Source organism: Puma concolor, chromosome A2 (genome assembly GCF_028749965.1).
Source record: "Puma concolor isolate L17-30 chromosome A2, mPumCon1.1.hap2, whole genome shotgun sequence".
Classification (NCBI taxonomy): domain Eukaryota; kingdom Metazoa; phylum Chordata; class Mammalia; order Carnivora; family Felidae; genus Puma; species Puma concolor.
The window spans coordinates 171,515,687-171,536,679 of record NC_141668.1 but is presented as its reverse complement, the minus strand read 5'-3'; the positions used below and the strand labels follow the sequence as shown (position 1 = coordinate 171,536,679).

Here is a 20,993-nt window from a genome sequence, read left to right as displayed (position 1 = left end):
AAGAGGTGATCACCAGGAGGAGGGGGCAGCCCAGGCAGAGGAAACAGCGCGTGCAGAGCCCCGGACGCTAGAATGAGAGAAAAAGGGACAATCAGGAGGGCGGGGTGGGGGGTGGGGTGGGGGGAGGTCAGAGAGGGGCCAAGGGGTGGAGGCCAGAGCGGTGGGAGTCGTGCCTTAGTTTGGGAGAAGCCACCCCTGGCTGCTCTGGGGGCAGGAAAGCAGCGAAGAGGCAGCCGCCTGCTGCGGGGACCGGGGTTGTGCGGGCGTGCAGGGTGGAGGTGAGGGGGGGCGCGCAGCTGTCGGGGAGTGGAGCGTATAGGCTCCCGCAGGAGCCCGGTCGGGAAGAGGTGAGGCGGGAGCTTGGCCAGAGCTGCTGGGAAGGGAGGTGCCCATTTGCTGCGGGAGGGTGGGAGTGGGGAGGGCAGGTCCAGAGGTCACTTCCGGATGGGTGTGGGGGGACACGTCTGGGAGTCAACCAAGAAGAGGCTGGGAGAGCAGGGGCTGTGTCCTGCAGGACGTGTGGGCGTCCTTGGCACGGCGGGATGTCTAGAGTCACGGATGAGGTCACGGGGCGTGAGCGAGGACTGAACGGAGACTGGGGCCTGCGTCCCAGGGGCCCCGGGGTGGGCGGGGGGGGGGGCGGTGCTAGGGGCAGAGGGACAGGGAGCCTCTGGGCGGAAGGAGGGCGGACCAGGGGATCAGCGCTGCCGGAGGCACTCAGTGACTCGGTGAGGTGAAGCGTGGTTGGACGGGGGCTGAGAGAGGACAGCAGGAGTGGGGGACGCCTACTGCGGGCGTGAGCTGGGGCCCGGGGCCCGGCGGGCGTCGGAAGTAAATCGGGTTTGGTCCCGCAGCTCCCCCTAGTGGACAAGCGCCCTCCCTCGGAGGTGCGTCTTCCGCTCCGCAGCGCGCATACAGCAGTCCCCGTGGCCCGCAGGGAGGGTACGCAGCAGGTGCTCTGCCCTGCACGGGGGCCTAGCGCCTGGGGAGATGCCGCTCACGGCGCCGGGTGGGGATGGGGTGCAGATACGGTGTCCTGGGCCCGCGCCCCTGCCTCTGCTCCCCGGGCCCCAGCCTCCCGCCTCCGCGCTCCGGCGGCCTCCGGGGCCGGACTCGGCAGATTCCCAGGGAAGGAGGCCAAGAGCTCGGGCGGGAACCTCGCGCAGGTGGAGGGGTGGCCGCGAGGTTCAGACTCCAGGTGCGTGCGGCGGCATCTCGGCCCCTCCCCCGCCCCTCCCGGTGCCCCGGCCTCGACCTCCAATAGGGGGGCGGTCCGTGCGGTCCCGCACCCTGAGCTCTAGCCCGGGCCGTCCCTGAGGCAGAGGGGACACCGGTCCTGCGGATGTGGGTCGGCTGGGCTCTGCTACCTCTGAGGCCTTGTGACCTTGTGGCTTAGGAAGTGCCCATGAGCGGCCTTCGTGGCCTCCTGGTGCACCCCCCACCCCAACTCCCCCTGGCCTCCTGTGATCCCTCGGACCTGGCCACGTGGTCCCCAGGGCACTTCAGCCTCCTGCGGAGATGGGGTGGGGGGGTTCCTGCCACCCGTGCTCCAGAACTCTGGGTCTCTGGAGCGCCCCGAGATGAATCCTCACCCCACTCAATGGGTCGGGACACTGAGGTGTGGAGGGACCGAACTGCACGCAGCAGGGTCCCCACATCTGAATGGGTGAGGGAGTGGTGGGAGGGGGGCTTGGGGACACTCGAGGCAGGACCTGGAGAGGGTGCTCCCAGCAAAGGCCAGGTGGCTGGGGGCCCAGGGCGAGGACGCCTGGCGGGGAGGCCTGTGCAGCTGGACGGGGTGGCGGTGGGGGCGGGGGGGGGGAGGTTACTCACACATGGCCTGTCATCTAAGGTGTTCGCCTCAAATCAAGAAAGTTACGCACGATGTGGTGCCATTTACAGAAGAGAATATCCCTGGCACATAAACTCTGACAGGAAGCGGAAAGGAATAAACCCCTCGTGTCGCCCACGATGATCTCCGGGCAGGGTTATGGGTGACTGCGTTCCTGCTTCTGATTCTGATTTCTTTAAGAGCGTTTTTGGGGCGCCTGGGTGGCGCAGTCGGTTAACGTCCGACTTCAGCCAGGTCGCGATCTCGCGGTGCGTGAGTTCGAGCCCCGCGTCAGGCTCCGGGCTGATGGCTCGGGGCCTGGAGCCTGTTTCCGATTCTGTGTCTCCCTCTCTCTCTGCCCTTCCCCCGTTCATGCTCTGTCTCTTTCTGTCCCAAAAATAAATAAACGTTGAAAAAAAAAATTAAAAAAAAAAAAAAAAAGAGCGTTTTTATTTCAGGGGTGCCCGGGGGGCTCAGTCGGTTGAGCATCCGACCTCGGCTCAGGTCATGATCTCAGGGTTCGTGGGTTCGAGCCCCGCGGTCAGCGCGGAGCCCGCTTCGGACCCTCTGTCCCCCTCTGTCTCTCTGCCCCACCCCCGCTCGCGCCCTCCTCTCTCCAAGATAAATAAAAACATTTAAAAAGTTTTTTAAAAAGAAAAGTTGTGGGGCGCCTGGGTGGCGCAGTCGGTTAGGCGTCCAACTTCAGCCAGGTCACGATCTCGCGGTCCGTGGGTTCGAGCCCCGCGTCGGGCTCTGGGCTGATGGCTCGGAGCCTGGAGCCTGTTTCCGATTCTGTGTCTCGCTCTCTCTCTCTGCCCCTCCCTGCCCCTCCCCCGTTCATGCTCTGTCTCTCTCTGTCCCAAAAAAAATAAAAAATAAACGTTGAAAAAAAAAAAAAGAAAAGTTGTATTTTGGAATAATTTTACATTTACAGAAAGTTGCAAAGATGTGAGAGTTTCTGTCTACCCTTTCTCATCAGTGATATAATCCACCGCCCCAAGAGGTCCCTGTCCTCGTCCTCAGAACCCGCAGACGTGTCCCCTCATGCGGCAGAGGGGACCTTGTCAAGGCCCCTGAGGCGGGGGTGACCCTGGGTGCCCGGGGGACCCAGCGTCGTCACGAGAGGGAGGCAGAGAGCCGGGCGGACCCCGCGCTGCTGGCCTTGAGGATGAGGAGGGGCCGCAGGCCCAGGATGCGAGGCCTCTGGAAGCCGGAAAAGGGGGGAGAGGGGGCTCCCTGGGGCTCCGGGGGGAACCGGCCCTGCCCACGCCCGGGCACTAGGGCTTCTGGCTCCACAACATGAGGTTGATAAACGTGTGATTCTTTTTAAAGCCACCAAACGTGTGGTAATTTGTTACAGAAACCCTAGGAGACAAGCACTCTTGTCGCAACTCAGACACCGATATTGGAGTGTTGCTATCACCGATTGATGACATCAGTAATTGCCGTGACTACTGACCAAACTCCACCTTTTATTTGGAGTTCTCTATGTGTTGTTGTTGTTTTCTTTTTTGAAACTGATTCCCTTTTTCTGTTCCAGGATCTCGTCCAGGATCCCACATGACAATGAGCTATTTTTCTCGTAATTGGTAAAAAAAAAAACAAACAAAAAAGACCCGGGCAGATAAAATACGGATTACGCCTCTAGAAATCTGGCCAGCTCTGACGCTCAAACAGCACCTCGCTCACAGCCGGAGTCAACCGATGTCCCTGAATAGAGGTCGAGGCCGCATCCAGCTGGAGAGAGGACAGCAGGGAAAGTGTCCCCCTGCAGGGACAGCGCCCCCTGAGGACCCTGAGGGCACGCCCGCCGCAGGCAGGGTCCCGGGCAGTCTGGAGAGGGTCTGCGCTTGCGTGGGGCCACCCGGCAGGTCGGCACCCGTGGGGCACACGGCAGGGTCAGACACAGACCCGTGTCTTCGTGTGACATGTCCAATCTGGTGGGACGGGAACCAGCAGAACTGCAAGGACGTGCATAATTTCAAGTTGTGAAGGACCACAGAGGGAATCACGGGGTGGAGGTGGCCTCCTAGCTGCTAGCAGAGGAGAAGGAGCTGCTGGGAGAAGACTCAGGACTGGGGGGCATCATGAGCACAAAGCACGGCGTATGCAAAGGCCCTGAGGTTGGGATGCGCTTGGTATGGGGTCTTGGGCCAACAGGGAGGCCAGGGGGTTGATGCTCCCTCGTCTTCCTCCCGGGCAGATAGTCCTGAGGAATGTCCTACCCAGTTCCTCAGGGGCCCACAGTGGTTACCAGGGCCCGCCCTGCCCCATCCTCCCCGGCCCCTCACTCCTGCTCTCCGGACCAACCCGCTGCACCAAACCCTTGCTTCAGGCTCCGTGTTTGGCCGAGTCCAGACTGAGATGTGGGAGGAGAGACAAGCCTCCCGCTTCAGTGTCCTGCTGGTCTGGACAATGTCATCGAGAGGGAGTGAGGACAGGGTACAGCGGCCTCAGCTGCAGGCGGCGAGGGGAGGAAGAGAAGCCTCAGAGGACCCCGGAAAAGATTGGGAAGCAAGCAGGGAAAGAAGCCCGCGGACGGGTGTCTGGGAGGACAAGCGAGGACGGCGCTTCTAGAAGGAGCCAGCGATGCACATGAGGCTGGGAGAGGCAAGGACAAAGTCGGGTCCTGGGGTGGGGGGGGCCGAGTCTCGCCTCCCCCACGGTCCGGGCCAGTGCGGTGACAGCGTGCTGCCCGGGTCGGGCCGTCCCCGGGGACTGCGAGGGGGGGGTGCGTGCTCACAGGACAGGCACGGAGCCCGCGGCCTTTCAAAGGCCGGGAAGGGATCCGAGCCTCACGCTCCCCCGCCTCGGGCACCTTGCAGAGCTGACTGTGCCACGTTTCACCCCGTGCCCAGTCCCTTGAGCCTCCCTCGTGCGCCTCACCGCTGGGGGCCGTCTCCGCGGCCCCCCTCCACCCACCGCAGGTGCCCTGTGCGGTGCTGTCCCTGCACTTCTCCGGGGAAATGTGCTGAGTCCGGGGAGTTATCTCAGGTCAGCGAGGGAACAGACGGGAGGGAAAGCAGGCCTGCGGCCGGAGCGCGGTGGCTCCCGGGCGGGGGCGGCCAGGCCAGGTGCCCGCCCGTGACCACCTCAGCCTCCAGTGCCTGGGCAGGGGTCAGCGTGGGGGGGCAGCCACCCCTCTGCAGTCCGCAGTCCTCTGCCTGGCGAGCTGCCTCGTGCGCGCATCTGTAAAACCGGATGTTGGTGAGCCCCTGATGCCGTCCTCGCTCTGTGGGAGCGTGGCGGGGGGGGGGGGGGGGGGTCGAACGTGGCGTGGCCTTACCGTCTCAACCACCTTCCAGTGGCAGTGGCATCGAGCGCACTCACACTGTTGCGCAGCCGCCCCCGCCATCCGCCTCCAGAACCTTCCATCTCCCCAGACTGAGACCCTGCCCCCATGAAGCACGACTCCCCGCCCCCTGCCATCCACTCTCTGTCTCTGTGGACGGGACTCCTCTAGGGGGTCACGCGGGACGCGTCCCTCTGTGCCCGGCTCCTGTCACTGCGCAGTGTCCTCGGGTCCGTCCACACGGTGGCAGGCGGCAGGACGTCCTAACTTTCTGAGTCTGGACGAGACTCCGGTGTGTGGATGGACGTGCTGTGTTTATCCGTCCTATGCCAGAGGACGCGTTCATGTGCTTTGTTTTATTGTAATGTCTCTTCGTTTCGAAGGGGCAGGGGAGAGGGTCGCTGCTGAGGGGAGGCGGAGCATGGGAGGTTCCCTCCCCGCCGCCCCCCCCCCCCCGGGCCCCGTGGTGGACGCTCAGCCAGGAAGACGGGGGTCCGGAGGGCCCAGCCACCTGCCCCCTCAGAGCTCCCAGGGCCACCAGGGCAGGAGCGTAGGGGGATGGCGCAGGGTGCGGACAGGGCTCTGGACACCAGTCATCCTGGCTTGCGTCTGCCCTCCTGAGTCTCAGTTTTCTGACCTGTAATATGGGGCTAAGAAGAGCCTGTACCCAAGGATGGGCTTACACGCATTTGCCTCTGGAAGCCCCCCCTGACCCCCCACCCCCCTGCCGTGGTGCAGCCTGGGTGATCTCCTGGCGGTCAGTCTAGGAGGACCAGGCGTGTCTGACTTGGGCATTCAGAGCCCAGGGCGGGTTCTGCAGGCTGATAAGTAGGCGCTTAACAAATACCTGAATTAACACCCAGATGGCGGTGTGCTGCCGAGACAGAACAGATTTCAGGGTGACAGCGACACGATGGCCCAGGCCCATGGCCCCCCAGCCACCCACCTTCTGTCACACTGCACTTGGTTCCCATCGGCAGGAAACTTAGGCTCCCTGGATGCAGCCACCGGGCCCCCCGGTGGTGGCCCGAAACCCTGGCCTGGCACGGAGGCCGGTCCCCCCACAAAAGTACCCGAGTCTTACTCTGTCCTAGGCACTGGGGCCCCCCGAGGGTCCCTCGTGCCTTCGTTATCCCCGTTTGACACCCCGGGTGGACATGTGACAGCTCAGAAGGTGTATCCTGTCCCTGGCATCGTGACCGGGCCACATTCCGAAATCTGGTCTCTGGAAAATTCCACGGCCCGATTCCAGCCACAGGGAGCCCTGCTAACCCCTCCCCATTCGTTGTGTTATGTAACATTTGGGGATTAGTACTGTGGCATCCAGAGGCAGCCGCCTGGACTCAAACCCAGGACTGTCCCTTCCTGGCTGTGTAAGCAAAGCAACGACATCCCCAGGCCTCAGTGTGCTCACCTGTAAAATGGGAACAGGGCCGGTTCCCGTGTCCCAGGACTTACGTAAGAGTACACGAAAGAACACAAGGAAAGAGCTTGGAACTGAGTCTGAGGTGTGGCTCGGAGATGTCCCCGCCGGTTCCCAGGAGGGTCCCAGACGGCCCACTAGCCCTTCCACCTGTCTCCCCTTGGCCGCCCGTGCCGGGAGTCACAAACCCTTGTCTGCTCTTGGGTCCCCAGATTCTGTTCCTCCTCGCTGCCTAGCGCCCTGAATAGATGGTACCCCTAACCCCCAGCGGGGCCCCTCCTGGGTCCCTGCCCCAGGCCTCACTCCCTTTCCAACCAGCTCCAGCCCCAGAGATACGGTTTTCTTTCTCCTCCTCTGAATCCTGCCACGGCTCCCAGTGCCACGAGAGCCCCGTCAAGCCCTCGCTTCCAGTCGCCTCTCCCTGGAAAGGCCTCCGAGAGGAGACGATCTCTCTGACCTCAGTTTCCCGCTCAGGGCAATGGGCACGTTAACACCTCACAGCCTGGCGGGAGGCGCAGGCTTGGAACAGCAGCGAGCCGGCTGATCGCACCGGATTGGCGCAGGGCTGTCGCGCCGGCGCGAGCTCCTGTCTCATCACTGAAACTCCCTCCAGCCCGGTGTCCCCGTGCGCCCCCCCCCCCCACCCCCGCTCACCGCGCACACCTGCCCCCGCCGGCGCCTGGCCACGCCCCGAACGTCGGGCCACGCCCCCTCCCCGCCCCCTCAGCCAATAAGACGCGCCCCAGCGGCGCGCAGCCCCGGGAGCAGCCGCGCTGTGGTCCCGCTGAGGCTGCGCCAGTGCCCGCGCCGAGCGCCCGCCAGGCTCCCGGCGGGATGGAACCCGGGCCGCGGCGGCGGCGGCGGCACAGTTGCCGCCCGCCGGTCTCCGTCTTCCTGCGCGACCCGAACTCCGGGCGCGTCTACAGGCGCGGAAAGCTGATCGGCAAGGTGCGGCACGCCCGGCACCACGAGTGCGCGGCGAGGGTCCGGGGCCGCGCGGGGGTCCCGGCGGGGCGGGGAGGGGTGTGCGCGCGCGATCGCGAGCCCCGGCGAGTCCCCGGGTTTTCCTTCTGCGTGTGTCGTGTGTCCGCGCGAGTTTGGGGTCTGGCTTTGGGCTTGCGAGGGTTGCGCGGCCGCGTCTGTGGCGAACCCCTGCACCGCGTGCGCTGTGGCGGGAACCGCTCTTTGGCGTCCTGTGCGGTGCCCGTAGGTCGGCCGTCTGTCCGGGGCTGTGGGTGAGCGCTCGAGTGTTCCAGGGCTCCGTGCCTCTGCAAGAACTCTGTCGTGTTGTCTCCAGGCGCGCGTCTGAATGTGCTTCCGCGTCTGCGTGTGTCCATATGCTATATTGTGGTCCGCTGGGTGGGTGTTTCCAGATCTGGATACGTCTGGGGACGCGTCCCTGCGTTTTCCTGCATGCTCGGGGGGTTGCCTGTGCGGGTCTGAGGGTGTGAGCTGTGTGTCCGTGCGTCTCCTGTTGTCTGTGTGTCTGTGCACGTGAAGAGGCCTGGTCACCTGTCCGCACACCTGCGCACACTTGGCCGCTGAGCCGGGCACCTCTCCGCTGCAGGGTGCCTTCAGCCGCTGCTACAAGCTGATGGACATGTCCACCAGCGCGGTGTTTGCCCTCAAGGTGGTGCCTCGTGGTGGGGGCGGGGCCGGGCGGCTCCGCACCCGGGGGAAGGTAGGCCCAGACCTTCGCTCGCAGGGGGGCGCCAGACAGGTTCCTGCCCTTGGGGGTGAGGGTGTACGCCCCTGGGCCCGAGTACTAGGGGTCAGGTGGGGCCACGCCTGCAGGTGGAACGTGAGATCGCCCTGCACAGCCGCCTGCGACACCGAAACATTGTAGCCTTCCACGGACACTTTGCTGACCGCGACCACGTGTACATGGTGCTGGAGTACTGCAGCCGCCAGGTGCCCCGGGGGGGGGGGGGGGGGGTGGAGAGGGAGCCTGCACCGCGCCCCGCCCCCCCATGTTTGTGGTGCTCCCCTCGCCCACCTGTGTGTCTCTGTACTTACCTGTCTCTACTGTGTCTGCACCAGACGCGTCTGTGCTCGTCCATTATGCACCAGTGCCCACCTAGGCTCGGGTGACTCACTTCTGCACACCAGGACTCACTTGTGTCCACTTGTGCCCGTTTATTCATCTGGCCCATCTCTTCATCTGTGGCCATGTAGGACCACCTTAACTCGATCCAGCCCCCCTGAGCACAGCTGTGCCCGCCTGTGTCTATCCTGTGCCCTCCTGTGCTCACCTGTGCCCACCTGTGCACACCTTTGCTCACCTGTGCCCTCCTGTGCTCACCTGTGCCCTCCTGTGCTCACCTGTGCCCACCTGTGCACACCTTTGCTCACCTGTGCCCTCCTGTGCTCACCTGTGCTCGCCTGTGCCCTCCTGTGCTCACCTGTGCCCACCTGTGCCCTCCTGTGCTCACCTGTGCCCTCCTGTGCTCACCTGTGCCCACCTGTGCTCGCCTGTGCCCTCCTGTGCTCACCTGTGCCCACCTGTGCCCTCCTGTGCTCACCTGTGCCTACCTGTGCTCACCTGTGCCCATCTGTGCACACCTTTGCTCACCTGTGCCCTCCTGTGCTCACCTGTGCCCACCTGTGCTCGCCTGTGCCCTCCTGTGCTCACCTGTGCCCTCCTGTGCTCACCTGTGCCTACCTGTGCTCACCTGTGCCTACCTGTGCACACCTTTGCTCACCTGTCCCCTCCTGTGCTCACCTGTGCCCACCTGTGCTCGCCTGTGCCCTCCTGTGCTCGCCTGTGCCCACATGTGCTCGCCTGTGCTCACCTGTGCCTACCTGTGCTCACCTGTGCCTACCTGTGCACACCTTTGCTCACCTGTGGCCTCCTGTGCTCACCTGTGCCCACCTGTGCCCTCCTGTGCTCACCTGTGCCTACCTGTGCTCACCTGTGCCTACCTGTGCACACCTTTGCTCACCTGTCCCCTCCTGTGCTCGCCTGTGCCCACCTGTGCTCGCCTGTGCCCACCTGTGCCCTCCTGTGCTCACCTGTGCCTACCTGTGCTCACCTGTGCACACCTTTGCTCACCTGTGCCCTCCTGTGCTCACCTGTGCCCACCTGTGCTCACCTGTGCCTACCTGTGCACACCTTTGCTCACCTGTGCCCTCCTGTGCTCACCCGTGCCCACCTGTGCTCACCCGTGCCCTCCTGTGCTCACCCGTGCCCGCCTGTGCTCGCCCGTGCCCGCCTGTGCTCGCCCGTGCCCACCCGTGCCCACCTGTGCCCTCCCGTGCTCACCTGTGCCCTCCCGTGCCCACCTGTGCCCTCCTGTGCCCACCTTTGCTCACCTGTGCCCACCTGTGCCACCTGTGCATCCTCCATGCCACTGCTGCCCGCGGTCACCTGCAGTCACTGGCCCACGTTCTGGAGGCGCGGCAGACCCTGACGGAGCCCGAGGTGCGCTACTACCTGCGGGGCCTGGTCAGCGGCCTGTGCTACCTGCACCAGCGGCGCATTGTGCACCGCGACCTGAAGCCCAGTGAGTGGGGGGAGGGGCGCGGGGGGGAGGGGCGCGGGGGAGCGTGGCCTCCGCCCTCATACCCCGTTGCCCCCCACCTCTGGCAGGTAACTTCTTCCTGAACAAGAACATGGTGCTAAAGATTGGAGACCTGGGGCTGGCTGCCAGGGTGGGGCCGGGGGGCCGCTGCCACAGGTACACGGAGGGCGCGAGGGCGCGGGCGGGGCCGGTCTGGCACGCGGGCCCCAGCGTTCCCGAGCCCGCCGTCATCCCCTCCCAGAGTGCTCTGCGGGACCCCAAACTTCCTGGCCCCGGAGGTCATCTCCAGGAGTGGACACTCCTGCCAGTCAGACATCTGGGCTCTCGGCTGCATCATGTGAGTGGGTCCCGGGGAGCCCCGGGCCTGGGGAAGAGGGCAGGGGCAGGCGAGGACAGGTGTGAGTATGTAGGGGGGAGGGCGAATGGGGACAGGCAGGCGTGAGCGAGCCTAGGACACGTGTGGACAGGCGTGGGCGGGCGCGGGGCCGGTGGGAGCCGTGCGAGTGTGCGGGTGTGCATAGGGCACGTGGGAGGGAACACGGGTTCGAGCCGGCACGGAGGTGTGGACGGGCGTGTGCCGGTGCACGCGGGCAGATGCGGGTAGGTCCGCGGTCGTGAGGTACCGGGAGCGGAACCCGCGCAGGCGGGCGTGCAGACAGACGTTGGCGTCAGCCGAGTGGACGGGACCGGCCAGGTGGGAGCGGGTGTGGGGCGGGTGCGGGAAAGCGGACGCGAAGCCTGTCCGGAGCAGGGGGGTGTGGGTAGGGACACGCCAAGCCTGGGCACCCAGGCCCCTGCCCCACCCTCCCACCCCTACCCCCCACCCCCGCCCCCGGGGCAGGTACACAGCGCTGACCGGGGCCCCTCCCTTCACGGCGGCTCCCCTGTCGGAGATGTACCAGAACATCAGAGCCGGCCGCTACCCCGAGCCTGCCCACCTGTCCCCCAACGCGCGCCGCCTCATCGCCCGCCTGCTGGCGCCCGACCCCGCGGAGCGGCCCAGCCTGGACCGCCTGTTGCGGGATGACTTCTTCACACAGGTGCGTGGGGTCCAGCGGGGGTGCCGAGGCCCGGGGGCCGGGCAGCCCGCGCCCGGTGCTGACCCCCGGTGCCCGCCTCCGAAGGGCTTCACCCCGGACCGGCTGCCGGCCCGCTCCTGCCACAGCCCACCCATCTTTACCATGCCCCAGCCTCTGCGCAGGCTCGTCCGGAAGGTGGGCCAGCTGCTGCTGGCCCAGTGCCGGCCCCCCTGTGAGTACTGCACCCGCCCGCCTCCCCTGCTCCCGGCCGCCTGCACCCACCCCCGCCTGGCCGTGGGTCCTTTCCACTCCTCCGCACCTTCCCATCCGTGGCAGAGGCGGATGTGGGTGGCGGATACCCCCCTGCTGCACGGGGGGCCGGGCTGTGCCCCCCCAAGCTCCTTGCGCTCCTCCAGGCCCCTGCCCTCCTAACGAGGCCTCGGATTCAGGAGGAGGTGGTTCAGATCCTGACTCCACGGAGTGGGGCGGTGAGGTGAGGGCTCGGGGCAGCGCGCACTTGGAGGCGCGTGGGACGCCTTCTTACGGGGGCAGGGGCTTCAGAGCCAGGAGGCTGGAGCCCCTCCCCCACCTCAGGGCCCTCCTGGGGGCCCAGGGCCTCCCCTCACCCCTGCTGCTTCCTCCCCAGGCCTCCCTGTTGGACACAGAGGCTCCCCGCTCCGCAGTCCCCGTCTACCTGCTCACCCACGGGACCCTCCGGAGTGACCCAGCCGGTGAGCAGTCACTCCATCCTAGGCGGGGGCTGCTGGTGGGGAGTGAGGGTAGAGAGGTGGGGGGCGGTGACTGGCCCTTGCCAGGGTCACCGCCCCTCTCTTGGCCTCACCTTTCCCACCTGTAAAATGGGAACGATGTTCAGAATCATTCTGGGTTCAAAATAAGGTTTATCCAGATTTGAGAGTTGGGGGCGGGGCTGGTGGGAGGGGCCCCTCGTGGTGGGGGGCCAGGCCTGTCCTCCCTCCACGCCCCCCCACATAGATCTGTCTCCCCAGGGCCCAAGGGGAGCCGGAGGCAGGAGGTAGAGGCGGCCATCAGGAACTTGCTGCTCTGCCTGGATCCCAGCCTCCCAGGTAGGAGCCCAGCGGACTCACCCGGGCCACCTGCCTCTTCACATCCAAAGACAAGCGCCTTGTTCTGTCCAGGGTCCTGCCGGTATTTCTGGGGCTCTGCTGCGGGGACCGAGCTGAGAGAGGCTTCAGAGCACAGTGATGCCCACCCCATGCACTCCCCACCTCGACCCCCACCAGCACCCACCGCGTCCTGCCCCTCCTTGGTCACTGTCCTCGGAGCTTTTTCTTTCCCGTAGGATCCGGTGGGTTCTGCTTAGTCTTCGGTCTCACGCCCTCTTCCTCGCCCTCCTCCTCACGGCTGTAGCACAGAAGGACCCTAGACTTTAAGGCTCTTCCATCGGTGGAGCCAACTCGTGTCCAAATGTCTTCAGTAAACAGTGGAAGATGATTTGAGATTTTCAGCCAAGGCAGCCCGGAGAGCGCCCAGTGCGGCTCAGCCAGCTTCCCGGGGCCGCTGGATTTCCCGTGTTCTCACTAATGCCTTTTTTCTCCCAGGATCCCATCCGGGATTCCATAAGCCACTGAGCAGTTTGTGTTTAACACAATTTTTTTTTTTAATTTTTTTTTCCAACGTTTATTTATTTTTGGGACAGAGAGAGACAGAGCATGAACGGGGGAGGGGCAGAGAGAGAGGGAGACACAGAATCGGAAACAGGCTCCAGGCTCCGAGCCATCAGCCCAGAGCCTGACGCGGGGCTCGAACTCACGGACCGCGAGATCGTGACCTGGCTGAAGTCGGACGCCTAACCGACTGCGCCACCCAGGCGTCCCCACAATTTTTTTTTTTTTAATGAAATAAAGGAAAGCCTGTAGTGTCCGTGTGCCCCAGCCCCGTCCTCCCCCCGCTCTGCACTTTCCTCTACGCGTCCCGCGCCCCCCCCGCCCTCCCACCAGGCCCCACTGAGACCCCCTTGCTCAGCTCCCTTCTTTGCACCCAGCCCCACAGGACCCTCCGGGAGGGCAGCAGCCGGTCCTCTGGGCCCCCACGTGGGTGGATTATTCCAGCAAGTACGGCTTCGGCTATCAGCTGTCGGATGGGGGCAGCGGTGTCCTGTTTCGGGACGGCACGCACATGGCCCTGCGCCCCCCGGGGGAGTAAGTTTTGGGGCTCCTGTGCCCCCCCCACCTTTCCTTATTCATTCTGCAAGTATTTATTAAAATAGGGCCTGCTCTGCGCATCTGTAAGCCCTTCCTGCCTGACCACTTTGCAGGGGGTGGGGGTGGAGGTGACCTTCCACAACCTGGTTGTGGAGGGGCTTTCTGAAGAAGTGACATTCAGGCGAGACCTGAGAGATGGGAAGGAGCCTGTCAGGAACAGCATCTGAGGCACGGGGAACAGCATGTGCAAAGCTCCTGACATGGGTCCCAGCGCAGTGGGTTTGAGGAAAAGTGAGATGGGGGGACAGGGAGGCTGTGAAGTCAGTGACCTTCAAGCCGTGGTTGGAACAGGTCACGTTTGACATGACCTTCACGGCAGGAGTGACATAGAGACTCAGCAGGGAGACAGTTGGACTGGTCTGGTCAGGTAGGGACAGGCCGTGGCGGGGTGGGGGGTGGGAGGGGAGGGCAGGAAGGCGGGAGCAGCCCTGAGGCAGGATGGGAAGATGGCAGAGGGGTGGGTTTGGGGGCGGGTCAGGATCTCAGTAGGGACGTGCTGGGTCCACGGCTCCGGCGAGTGGCCAGGGCTGCAGGTGTGGCTAGAGGGGCCGTGAGGAGCTGGTCTCCAGATCCCCATCCCAGGGGGTGTGGCTGGTGGGAAGGTGTCCTCGGGCCTCAGGTGCCCAGGATCGAGGCTGTGGCAGCCAGCACCGCCCTGTACCCCCTCTCCAGCCGGGTCTGCTACACGTCCGCGCGGGGGAAGCTGGACACATTCGCCCCGAGGGACGCGCCCAGCCCGCTGGGCGCCAAGCTGGCCGTCCTCCGGCTCTTGGCCCGATACATGCAGCAGCGGCCGCGGGAGGTAAGGGCCGGACGGGGCGGGGCCGGGCCGCTGGGGACATGGCCAGCCCGAGGCCCGCAAGGCTGGGTCTGTCCGCAGGAGGAGGGCCGGCCCGTGCCCACCCCCCCGGCGGCCCCCGGCCACTGCCTGCTGCGCTTCCTCGTGTCGGACCGGGCTTTGCTCCTGCTTTTCAGCGACGGGACACTGCAGGTGAGTGCACAGGGTGGCCCTCGTCCTCAGTGGCCTCCGCGGGGCAGCCCCAGGCCCCTGGGCCGTCAGGGACTGTTGGGGGCGCGGCCAGGGGCAGCGGGGCATGTTGACCTCTAAGTGCAAACACCGCGAAACCGAAAACGTGTGTCCGTGCCGGGGCAGCGTGATTCGGGATCATCTCCACGGGTGGCGTTCGCAGCTGCCAGAATGTCATCTCCCCGGAAAGTCATTTCTAGATTGAGGCTTTCCCGAGCGGTCATGGTGACGTCAGTCTGACACATCCTAGCCAGCCCCCAGTCCGACGGCCCGGGCAGGGCTTTCGTTGTTATTATTTTTAAAAATTTTTTAAGGTTTTATTATATTTTTGACGGACAGAGCATGAGCAGGGGAGGGGCAGAGAGAGAGAGGGAGACACAGAATCTGAAGCAGCTCCAGGCTCCGAGCTGTCCGCACAGAGCCCGACGCGGGGCTCGAACCCGCGAACCGCGAGATCGTGACCTGAGCCGAAGTCGGACGCTCAACCGACTGAGCCCCCCATGCACCCCTGCTTTCCTTGTTATTTGTAAAAATTATGATTTTATTTTCCAGGAACCCCTCCCCGCCTGTTCAGATAGAGTGGGGCTAGCACGTTCGCACTGACCCAGGCGGGGCCGCAGCTGGGGAGGCCAGTTCACCCGGGTCACAGGCTTAAGAGCAGGGGTCTCACTGGGTGGCCGTGGGAAGGGGAGTCCCCGTCTGAGTCTTGTTGTCCCGTCGGTGCAGTAGGACCCCCGGGCTTGCTCCCTGAGCTCCTGGAGGGGGGGGTGGGGGTCGGCCGCTGAGACCCAGGCAGGCGGCTCTCAGCCTCCTTCCACCTGCTCTGTTCATGCCAGGGCAGGGGGTAGGCCCGGGGGGCCCTCTCTCCTGACCTCGCTCCTCTCCCCTTGGCAGGTGAGCTGCCTCGGAGACCAGGCTCACCTGGTCCTGAGCGGCCAGGGCCAGGAGCTGCGGCTCACGGTCCGGGAACGCGGCCAGCGCAGCACCACGCACACCCTGGGCGCCCTGCGGAGCCCCAGCTGCGCCCCGGCCACCCAGCAGCGCCTTCTCCACGCTCTTCACATGCTGCAGAGCGTCTAATGCCGGGGCCCCGGCTCCGTTCAGGCTCTAGTTCCCCAGAGGGGTGTCCATGGGGACAGCATGGCGGTGGGGGGGGCGGGGGGCTCGCTTTGTGTCATGACTGTTCAACCCAGACTTTTGTGCGGCTTTGTCCTTTTTTTCATTAAAGAAAAGTTGACTCCCTAGCCTGCCGTCCGCCTCTCTGGTGGCGTTAGATGCCTCGTGGCCTGTAAGTGGAGGGGACATTTAGACCAGCCTGCCCTGAGCTCACCCCTCTTCCTGGCACAGATCTCCGCCAACACAGAAACTCACACCAGAGCGGCTGTGCCATGACCCGAGAGCTGAAAGCGTGTGACCTTTGCTCAGTGGCCGGGCAGGGAAGTCGGTGACCCCTGCTCTGCAGGGAAGGCGTCTTGTGACAGCCAGGGGACATGTGCTCCCAGGGCTGGCCGACGACTGAGAGCTACATGCAGCCTATTCTCACAGAGACACGAATTCCAGAAAGGACCGGCCGGCCAACAAACAGCCCAGGGACGGCTGAGATTTTGAGACTGGAGGCTTGGGGAGGCCGGCTGCTCCCTGACGCCGACTGCTGGGAGACTTTTTTTGTTTTTTTAAAGTTTTTATTTATTTTTGAGAGAGTGTGAGCAGGGCAGGGGCAGAGAGAGAGGGGGACACAAAATCCGAAGCAGGCTCCGAGCTGTCAGCACGGAGCCCCACGTGGGGCTCGAACCCACAAACCGTGAGGTCATGACCTGAGCCGAAGTCAGACACTTAACCCACTGAGCCACCCAGGCGCCCCATATACTTTTGTTTTTTAAAATGCCCTCAGCCTTTAGAGAGTCCTTGGTGGGGGCGGTCCTGCCCCCAGGGGAGGTGTGGGGTCGGCGGCTGTCACGTGGGAGGGGGATGGGTGGGGGCGATCCTGCATCAAGGGGGTGGGGCCAGGGTGCTGCTCCGTCCCCAGGTACCCGGATGCCCCTAAGTCCCCAGTGCCCGGGAGAGACCCTGCTTTAGAGAAACTGAAGTATTCACGGGCCTGATGCTTAATTTTATTGGAATCGGGGAAGCAAACAGTGAAGATGAAAAGCAACATTGTGGGGGAGGGGTGGCTTCCGGTGCCCATGCAGCACCCTGCCCACCGCCATCGCTGTCACTGTCCCTCGGCTGGCGCCCACGTCATGTCATGTCCGTCAGGAGAGAGGACAGGGGGTTGGGGGGTGCCTCCCAGGCAGATCGCAGCCCCGCTCAGGACCCCCCTGCGCTGCGGGCGCCCCTGGGACCAGAGCGGCCCCCGGGCACCCTGCAAGCTGTCCCTGCCGAGCCACTTACTGTCGATTCCAAAGGTGTAACGTGGATGCCATCTACTTGTGACAAGTTGCAAACTGGCAGAGCGGCCGCCTTCCTGGGGAGGTCGCGGGGGCACCGGCACTCGGGTTTCCCCAGCGAAGAAGGAAACCATCAATGTGCCCTTGCCTTTTCCCTCAACCATGTGCCTGGATGCATTTCTGCGCCTGCGTGTGAAGGCCCGCCTCCCGCCCGCTGCCAGTGCAAGGGAGGGACGAGGGAAAGCTGGCTGTTCGGGCCGAGGGAGGTCGGGAGGCCGCATGCCTTGGTGTGGCCTGACGTGGGAGGAGAAACTCTCGTGTACAAGAGGGGCGGGAGCTGAAGAGCCCTGGGAGAACCTGGGAGGAAGGGGCTGTGGGTGGGAGAGGAACTGGCAGAAGGGAGACAGAAAACACTGGATATGAACATCCTGCGGTTTTTGCCCTTTTGGTAGTAGCATGGACATGAAATTTACATAACATGCAATTAACCATTTTTAAAAATTTTTTCATGTTTATTTTTGAGAGAGAGTGTGTGTGTGAGCAGGGGAGGGGCTGAGAGAGAGGGAGACACAGAATCGGAAGCAGGCTCCAGGCTCGGAGCCGTCAGCCCAGAGTCCGACGCGGGGCTCGAACCCTCACACCGTGAGATCATGGCCTGAGCTGAAGTCGGGCGCTCAACCAACTGACCCACCCAGGCGCCGCAGCGTTAACCATTTTATTTATTTTATTTTATTTTTTGTATTTTTTCCCCACCCCGTTAACCACTTTAAAGTGCATAACTCAGGGCCACCCGCGTGGCTCAGTCGGCTAAGTGTCTGACTCTAGACTTCAGCTCAGGTCGTGATCTCGTGGTTCTTGACATCAAGCCCCATGTGGCCGGGCTTTGTGCTGACAGTGGGGAGCCTGCTTGGGATTCTGTTTCTCTCTCTTAAAATAAAATAAATAATAAACTTAAAGTGTACAACTCAGTGGCGTTGAGTGCATTCATAATGTTATGCAACCACCACTTCCATCTAGTTCCAGAACATTCCATGAGCACAAGAGGAAACTCCACCCCCATTAGCAGTCACCTCCCCCTCACGAGCCCCCTTCCCGTCCATGGATGAGCCCGTTCCGGACGTTTCACACACGCGGACTCACACCCCGCGTGGCCTCTCGTGTCGGGTTCCCTCCCTGAGCGTCGTGTGTTCGGGGTCCGTCCACGGGGCAGCGGGGGTGGGCGCCTCGCTCCTGCTCGCGGCCGAGGGACGTGCCGTGCGTGGTGGGCACATTGTGATTGTGCCATTCACCTGTGGGTGGCTTCGTGTTACACATGAACAGAAACCCCTCCTCACACAAAGGACTGGCTTCCGGTGCCGAAATGGTGGGGAGTCGGACGCAGGCCAAGGACCCCTTCTGCCTCTCTCTCCCTTTCTCCGTCTCTTGTGCTACGAACTTCTGTGTTGACTTCGCTCGTTAGCAGGCTCTGAGGCCAAGTGGGGGAAATGTGTCAGCCAGACTCTCCCATCAATGCAGGCAGAAGTCCCAGGTTGAAGCCTACTGGCCAGGCCTGGGCTACATGGCTGCCCCGCCCCCAGCCGGATCACCTGGAAGCAGCGAGAGGGTCCGCGAGGAGCGGAAGGGATGCCGACCTTCCCCGGTCGTGTTGCTTCGCCCTGGTGTGTCTCCGGTCAACAGACGGTCTTCTGGGGGTGGCCTCCTCGCCGGCACTCAGCAGCCCCAGGGTCTTGCTATCCACACCCTTGGGTCACAAAAGATACAGGTGTCTGCCTGGCGCTCTCTGGGGTCGCTGGCTCCGCGTCCTCACCCCTGTGACCTGATGGTGCTCAGACAGCGCCGTGCAGAGGCCCGAGCCTCCCACCAGCAGCCCCGGCTGGCCGCCTGGGAGCGGGTCCTCGGGCCCCAGCTGAGCCCCTCGGACCAGGCAGCCCCAGCCCGCCTGTGACCAGAACCTCGTGAGAGACCCCGAGCCAGAACCACGCATCTGGACCCCTTCCCACTTCCCGAACTCCAGAAATGATGAAGGAAAAAGACAAGTGTATTTCGCTGCTTCAGGTCACTCGGCTTTGTGCCGATTTGCTATCACTCGGCGGTAGCGAAACACGCATTGGACCCAGCCCGGGACCCAGCACCCTCAGCATGTAGCTGCCCGTCTTGCACAGTGCCCTGCCCTCAGTGCCTGCCCGCGCCCGTCTGCGGCCCCACAGCGGCGCCGGCTCAGCGAGCAGCCGGCCCACACCACCCAGTATCTGGGTGACCTCCCAGACCAGCTCTCAGCCGGAGGGTGCGAACTGCAGGAGGGGCAGGGAGCCCCCCCACCCCAGGCTCCCACGCTGCGAGTTTCTGGAGTCTTCTTCAGACAGGGTAACAGGGCACCTCAAGAAATAAAATCATTAGCCTCCCTTTGGTGGGCGCTTGCAAGGGTCGGAGCTTCAGGAAGAGGCAGCGAATGCGTGCCAGGCCGGGCCTTTCTTTCTTTCTTATTGTGTTAAGAGGAAGCCACCGAGAGAATGGATGCTCCGAAGGATGCAGGGAACTTGGCTTCCCCCGCGCCCTGCCTCTGGACCACGTTCCCATTGGTCTGTGGGAGCGCGCGATGCGACGCCTCCTCCAATCAGCAGCAGGCGGGGCGGGGCCGGCCCCCCCCCCCCCCCCCGCGCAGCCGGGCAGATGTGATTGGCTGCTGCTGTGGCAACCGCGTGTGACGTCATAAAGCTTCGCAGGGGCCAGGTCCCGGACGCCGGCCTCGCGTGCCCCGCTTGCTCTAATCCACGTAACTCGGCTTGGGGTCGGGGGTTCTCTCCCCCACTTACCAGACGAGGAAACTGAGGCACGCGGGTGACCTCGGTATGTAACTGCTGGGAGAAAAGTGTGGCTGGAGGCATGTCCACCTGTCCCCCTGCCAAACGGGGAAGTTTTAAAATCCTGGTGACTCCCGAGAGCCTGCGAGTGAGAACATACCATCGCAGACAGGTCACGGAGAACAAGAGCCTCCTGATACAACGTTTATGAAGTGACAACATCTTAGGAATGGGGGACAGATGAGTGGTTGCCAGGGTTACGGATGGGGGGGGGGGACACTTGCGGGGTGGACGCACGGATTTCCCCAGCTGGTGAACTTGTGGGCGATGCCATACCACACAGGTGAGTGCGAGTAGAATGTAAACAAGTGAATTGAAATAAGGGAGGTGATTGTATCAACGACAATATCCGGGTGGAGATACTGACTATCGATTTGTAAAATGTGACCATCAGGGAGAACCGGGCCAAGTGCACAAGGGAGTTTCTCAGCGGCATTTCTCACAACCGCAGGTGACTCTGCAGTGGCCTCAGTAAAGGCTTCAATCACAAAAACCCCGCTGCTGGTTCCTCCATAAGTTAAACACAGGGTTACCGTATGGCCCAGGAAGCCCACCCCTGGGTGTATCCCCAAGACGATTTCCAACACGTGTTCGGAACCAAAACTGTGTTCGAGGTTCCATGATTAGGATTGACATCGGCCGTCATCTCCTGCCTGAAGTGGTTGAAAATGGTTTTCAGCTCCCAATTGATACATGTAAATAGGTCAGATTTTCTCCACCGGCAAATCTCAACCTCTCTCTGCAGATGGGAGAGTAATCAGATGTATTTTTACAGTCAGACGACATTTATTGCTTGGCTTTCAGAACTTGTCCTGGGACCCGGCCCCTGTGTCCTTCACCATGGGACCTCGTTCTGCCTCTTCGTCTCGTGGGGCGCCTGCGCGGCTCAGTCGTTTAAACATCTGACTTCGGCCCAGGTCATGATCTCACAGTTTGTGGGTTCGAGCCCCGCGTCGGGCTCTGTGCTGACAGCTTGGAGCTCCGAGCCTGGAGCCTGCTTGGGATTTTGGGTCTCCCTCTGTCTGCCCTTCCCCGCGTGCTCGCTCTCTCTCAAAAATAAACGTTTAAGAAAAAGCCAATGAGCTGGAGTCCTTTCTGCTACTGGGGACAGTGGCAAAATTCTCATGGAGAGGGGTGTTCAAGTTGTCCTGTGTCACCCTTGGCCAAGGCCAGATCTGGTGTGAGTAAAGGAAAAACTCAGTTCTTTGGGGTCCTGTCATTTACTCAATCAACAAACATTTAGGGAGTGCCCCCTGTGTGCCAGGGCTGAGCTGCTGGCCCAGGGACGGGTCAGTGGTGAAAGGTGGAAAAGGTGGGTCCGTTTGTGGCCTGAGGGAGCCCACAACCCCGGGGGCGAAGAGACCCTAGTCTCCACTTTACCAATTCAAG

At 63.2% G+C, this 20,993-nt stretch overlaps 1 protein-coding gene and 1 long non-coding RNA gene across 2 annotated transcripts; both read left to right on the top strand.

The window, feature by feature from the left end:
* Window positions 1–7,322: 7,322 nt before the first annotated feature.
* Window positions 7,323–15,600, top strand: PLK5 (polo like kinase 5 (inactive)). The gene is made up of 15 exons (XM_086699679.1): window positions 7,323–7,494; window positions 8,114–8,227; window positions 8,341–8,457; window positions 9,920–10,049; window positions 10,136–10,223; window positions 10,309–10,404; window positions 10,909–11,107; window positions 11,192–11,318; window positions 11,503–11,579; window positions 11,733–11,817; window positions 12,094–12,171; window positions 13,110–13,266; window positions 14,002–14,131; window positions 14,210–14,320; window positions 15,251–15,600. The coding sequence occupies exons 1-15, from the start codon at window positions 7,381–7,383 to the stop codon at window positions 15,434–15,436; spliced, it is 1,809 nt and encodes a 602-aa protein (XP_086555805.1). The 5' UTR covers window positions 7,323–7,380; the 3' UTR covers window positions 15,437–15,600.
* A 3,873-nt stretch (window positions 15,601–19,473) lies between these two features.
* On the top strand, window positions 19,474–20,683 carry LOC147583930 (uncharacterized). The gene is made up of 2 exons (XR_015243479.1): window positions 19,474–19,887; window positions 20,409–20,683. It is a non-coding gene; the product is annotated as an uncharacterized LOC147583930 (long non-coding RNA).
* Window positions 20,684–20,993: the final 310 nt, after the last annotated feature.